Here is a 6,000-nt window from a genome sequence, read left to right as displayed (position 1 = left end):
CTTGATCTTGGATTAAAACAGAATTCGACAAAGGCAGGCTGGCCCAACAGAGGAAAAACGAAAAGTTATGAAATTTTTAATAGGGATTTAACTTTAATTGATTGATTTTGATTTGGATCTGACCATGACTCCAAGCAAATCCCATTTTTGTGAAACAAGAGATTAACCACAGTGTTAAATGTTAATAACATCATAATCATTTTTACTTTCATTGTTGTCACTAATTCATCATAAAAATCATCACTTACTCTCCCAACTTCTCTTCTTTTTTTTTTTTTTTTTTACTTTACCCATTCATTGAACCATATGCTGTCGTTCTATGAGCCAAATAATGCCAAAACTAACATCAAAACAAAAATAGAAGAAAGCAACAAGGTGATGCTACTACAGCTATTTGTAAAGAATACAAATTCTTTTACTGTAATTGGAGGTTGGTAGTTGAGATAATAAAAATGAAGTTATAAAATTCTTCTTTTGAAAAACAACGACAAAACTCAATAAATAATGTGACGCAGGTAAGCAGGCGATAACCATTTACAACTGAGATTTGGGTATCGATTATCTGATCCCAAAGAGAAGAAGAATCCTAACTTAGTAATTACCAAGAAGTGGCAAAAATCTAGAAGAAAAAGATTGCAGAGAAGGAAGGGAGTGAGCAATTAATTACTACATGGCGTACAGAGTGGTCCAATTATTCAGAAATTTCGTAAACTTGAAGAAGAATGCACAATCAAAAAAGCATGTCTCATAATTTTAGCCTTCCCATTTGTAACTTAGTGGGTTTCTCGTGCATAGCCTGTTCTGAATCCTTTGAAATCTTGGACGGATCCTTTGGTGAAAGTTTGTGCAGTATTCACATGCACCACTTGAAATGCTTCTCCAGAGGTTTGGTTTTAGGTTTTAAGCACAGTGAGGAGGGTATAAATTTTGTATATCCAAATCTGATTCACCACCACAATAAGTATGTTGTTGTACTGTAATCCGTTGACTATTGAGCAACTCAGAGATTTTCTGCAAATTGTATTTCCAACAACCGGCAGTGTTATTAATGCTGTCTATATATGACATTTCATTGCTTTCCTGTCACTATTATGTCAAAACTCTCACCAATAACAAGATCTATATGTTGTCCTGTAAAATGCATACTGGAAAGGTACACATAGTGGAATGGAATGTGGGTTCTAATTCTTTAACGCCACCACAATTGGTAAAGAAAAGTCAATCATTTATTCATTATCTTATAATTAATGTGATACCGCAGATAACTGAAGCAAGTGATACCTTACCAGTACTAAAACACAGTAATATGAGAAGATAAAAAATACAATTTAAAAACATGTAATTCGGTTAGATTAAAGAATTTTACTCAAATTCTAAACATTGGTGTGTAATGTGAAAATGCAATGAGAAAATTCGACCCAAACAAGTTTAAGGAGGAGAGAGTCAAATATTCAGTCCAAAATTCCAAGCCCAAGCTCAACAAGGAAACTCAAACCCACAAGAAAGAAGCAAAGTGTTGAAGTTGTCCAATCGACCCAATCTCATTCCAAAAGGAAGATCTACATGAACCCTTATTGGAATTTGCAAGATTCTCAAGGTCCAAAACTCTTAACCTTATTAATAGACTTAATATGATCATGATCAAAGTTTGATCTAATAAAGTACTTATTTCAATTAAGAGGTTAAGAACATATTCTAAAATTAGGGAATTATGTCTCTTTTAATTAAATAATGTATGGTTCTTTGAATGAATGACTTGTAATATTAGTTATTTTATTTATTTAATGTATTGTCAATTACTTGTTACCTTGTATTTCCTATATAAAGCAATATTTTCATTTAACATTTAGCTTATGAAATATATAAAATAATTTTATCCATTTATAGAAACTTTGTGTTATTGAATGTATTTTTTATCCAAGTCTTGGCAGAGGATTGGTGATATCAATTCAGATTGGTGGAACAATCTTTTATGTAAAGTGTTTTTTACTTGTCTTGGTCTGAAAATTGAAGTAAGTGACTTGAACTCCAATATTTGTGTTGGTCGAATTTAGCTTGGATTTGTTGTGTTGTGTGGAATTGGATGATTGGATCAGCGAGACACGTATATTGGAATTCTACTGTGTGTATTACATATATATAACCCCACCACAAAGTAGGGCCTGTGTGTACCCATAGAGCAACTTTTAAGAGCCCACTTAGCAGGTGCAATCTCTGTGGTTTAGTGTGTTGGGCTTGTACAAGTAGAAACTAAGCCAGGATAGTTTATTGAATCAGCAGGGCTCCATAGTGTAATGAGCCATGCTAAGTAAGTAGTGGGCCTGGCTATAGGCTATTGTGTTGAGGGCGTTCTGGCACAAGTAACCCAATGTATCTGTAACGAAAGACCATCGTTTTCAGTTTAAATTTCACCACACATGATTATAGCATACCAATTCAGCACCAGAAACAATATGACAGGTGATTAGATATCATATTTGACAGTGGAATAAACTTTGATTGGGATAGCTCTTCCATCATTGCAAATTTACAATCTGATTCAAAAGTATGGAGGACCCATATCAATGTTTAGGTTAATGACCATCAGATGTAATGTTATTGATGTTACGGCAATAAAATAAAACATTTGTGTAGTACGTGGACCCCGCTACATTCTGGCGTACTGAAAAAAGCATTCTCATAGTGGAAAGTAACCAAACAAACAAGCCATATCTCTTCTTTAACAAATTTTGTCCATTCAAAGCATTCCTATCGCCATGAATCTGATTATCAAACGTCCAACTTTTTTGAGAGACGATAGCGAATTACCCACTAAATCTAATCTCTTTGCCGCAACAAATTTGACTTTAGTTAGTTCCATAACCATCATAACTCCCGAAAATACATTCTTCCATGTTAAGTCACCAAACTCTCCACTACTTTGGTTCTAATACTTTCCGTACCTCTTCTCAACTCTCAACACCACTTTCGGGCATCTAGCTAGCCTTTGATGCTTTTAAGTTACGTTGGACTCTGTCATTTTTTTTATTTATATTTTTTAAGTTTAATAATTTAAACGGAATGATTGTGACATCCATTTCCTAGAGTGACATTGAAAGTCAAACGTTTTCACATTGTTTTGTGTTACTCATTTTTCTTGTTATAATTAACATTCCTTTTCAACAAAGATTGTCCTTCCTACGCGGTGAATCGACAAGTACACGGTATTAACATATATTGTGTATTTTCATATTAATTATCTCATGATCTGCATATATAAAACTTCACAAATCACATGCAACCTCACCCCGTCACTAATAAACCCATTTGAGCCACTTTGAGATTGGAAACTGACACACGTTATATTGCTATTTTACTGGACCATAATGTGTTCTTATTTTACTTGGAAGAGGAGCCGAAACCAATTGTTTTTGTCACTGGTTTTGTGGTTACGACACCACGAAATAGAGATACGAAGTATCAGTGATCAAGGTCAATAAGTCAGGGGGTAACAGTAATTAATTATGGATGGTTAATAATAGTAGTCTTTGCAATTGAATAATTCATCATGGCGGATCTAAAAATCGAACAGCAGCAACTACTGCGAAGTTGTTCATTCAAAATTCATAAAAAAGTCAAAGATCCATCATCCTTGGCGTGCTTTGAGTAGTTGCCTACCAACTGAATTATGAAGGTCCAGGAAAAATACTCTTAAAAAAGCAAGTAAATCTCCGAAAGCTTCCGGGGTCAGAAGTTATATGAGCCAGGATTAATTATGACTTCTGTAACTTAGTTTTTCTTCTCAACAATCAACTGATATGAAAAAGCCTTAAAGTCAACACAAAATCCTCAGTAAACACCTTCCTCCAAACTGGAAATTATTTTTCGCAAGCGAGATATCTCAAATTACTTTACTTATCAAAGAACAGGATTAAAAAAGTTCCAAGTAATTATGGCAAGTTTCATTGCCTTCCAAAAATAAAGGAGAATTATAGGTTAAAACTTAAAAAGCAATAAGGATGCATTTGAATAAGGATCTGCAAAATTTCATAAAAAGATGTTTTATTTCTGGAATATTGATGCGAAGCGTATACTAGAAAGGCTTCACAGGGGCCGGAATGGAGACCATCAAATCAAAATGGAAGATAAAACAAAACATAGGATTGAGATATTCTATGAAATCGCAGGCATATTTGCCCACAGAAATATCATTTTACAGGTTAAAGACAAAGTTGGGTTGAATCAGGTGAAACAGAGCAAATGGGAGACTCTCTGCTTTCACGTGGGTTGCTACCAGCCTACCATTATAACTCCCACAACGGCTATACCCTATCATCATTCTATTGAAGAACACTGTAATACCATTTAATAATTCATTTTTGTACTATTAACAATAATAATAATAATTTTTATTTTAATTAATTGAAAATAATCAGATAATGGACACTATCATATCATGCCAGAATTTCTCTACAATATTTCATTAAAAAATATATAAAGAAAAACAATCAATAAATCACATAATTTACAAAAGTGAGTAATTAACCATCACTTTTTTTCGTTTTTTCTTCGTCCTCTTCAAGTCTTGTCCACTTCATGGATCTCTCCGATTCTCAGATTATGCCTCATTAACTCCTATTCAGAACCCGGGACGACTCGGAGGATAACTCACCCACCCATTTTGCCATCTCCATGCATTCTCCGGAGCAATTTGTAGTATGACTCAGCTCAGATCTTAACTCGCAATCCAATTTTAACATGATTATACCAAAACAAAACTATAAACCCACCCACTTACCTTTCGTTATTGGTAAGTGTTAACCCCAAGAATTAGTAAACTCAAACGAGTCGATCACATAAATGAACTCGGTCACTGTATCTTAACTTTTCACTTCAAGATTTCGTTTCCTATCTTCCTCGGAACGAACGAGCGAGATAACTCGGACTGAGTCAAACCCGGGTCAGAATCAAACAATTTAACTTTATTTATTTTTACCTTATTTCCTTACCAGATACTTTTATTACCAACTCCATGAAGAAGAGGTCGAGATTCAGTCCAAAAATCAAGTTTTTTCTTGATGTCCACGTGGCAGTATCTCTGAAAATCCTCAAGATTCACGAACCGAGATGAGTGCCCGGATTCCGACCGTGAAATGAATCGAAGGACTTCTTCAAACACGGACTCGTCACATGGGATGGCCAATGGACCTTGGCTAGTGAATCCGTACTCTTCCTCAGCTTGGACAAGTAGTTTCTTGAAGACGGGATGGTTAAGGTACGTCGCACGCACCACAAATCTCCTGTAACTGCTGCCAACGCACACCGCCACGTGTCCGGCAGGAACATCGGATGGTATGCGATTAGCTGACATGCGGGCCTTGTTACGCCACCTTCGTAGCAACTGTCTTAGCCTGACAATGTGACGGATTTTGCTGCATTTTCCAAGTCCGGCAGACATTTTCCTTGACAAGAAAATAGAGTCTGTTTGGTCTGGTTTGGTTTTGTTTGGTTTCGGTTTCTCTTGGTATTAGTGATAGTAAGAGAAAATATTGGGGGGATTGGAGCTGTTGGAGGGACAAGGTTTATAAAGATTCATGGTGGCAAAATTGCCCTTCATATTGCAATTAATTACAATGCCATTTCTGTCGTTACATCAGCATATAAATATTTGCTTTTGGCAGGCTAATGCTAAAACCTTAAACGATATTTCAATTTATTTATTTTTATTTTATATTATACTAACATAACATGGATATAAACCATCAAGATGGTCTGATGGCAAAAAGGTAAAGAGATCTTTACCCGATTATTAATTTCAAATTATTAATTTCAAGACCACGAATGGTTATTTGAGGTGTGTTTAAGTTAATTTAAATATCTTCGATTTAAAAAAAAAAAAAAAAAAAACATAACAATGATATATTAGGCAAAATTAATCCACGATTAAATTGATTTATTAAATTTAAAATATGTATTAATGGATAAGAATTATGTTTTAAAACATGCAATTAATTTTTCATT

General features: G+C 34.6%; 1 protein-coding gene across 1 annotated transcript; it reads right to left on the bottom strand.

The window, feature by feature from the left end:
• Window positions 1-4,427: 4,427 nt before the first annotated feature.
• On the bottom strand, window positions 4,428-5,523 carry LOC116128629 (auxin-induced protein 6B-like). The gene has a single exon (XM_031414383.1). It carries the CDS (start codon window positions 5,435-5,437, stop codon window positions 4,985-4,987), a length of 453 nt encoding a protein of 150 aa, XP_031270243.1. The 5' UTR covers window positions 5,438-5,523; the 3' UTR covers window positions 4,428-4,984.
• Window positions 5,524-6,000: the final 477 nt, after the last annotated feature.

The sequence above is a fragment of the Pistacia vera genome, unplaced genomic scaffold (genome assembly GCF_008641045.1).
Source record: "Pistacia vera cultivar Batoury unplaced genomic scaffold, PisVer_v2 Contig200, whole genome shotgun sequence".
In the NCBI taxonomy this organism is placed as follows: domain Eukaryota; kingdom Viridiplantae; phylum Streptophyta; class Magnoliopsida; order Sapindales; family Anacardiaceae; genus Pistacia; species Pistacia vera.
Note: the sequence above shows the minus strand (reverse complement) of the source record. Positions and strands in the feature narration are given on the sequence as shown.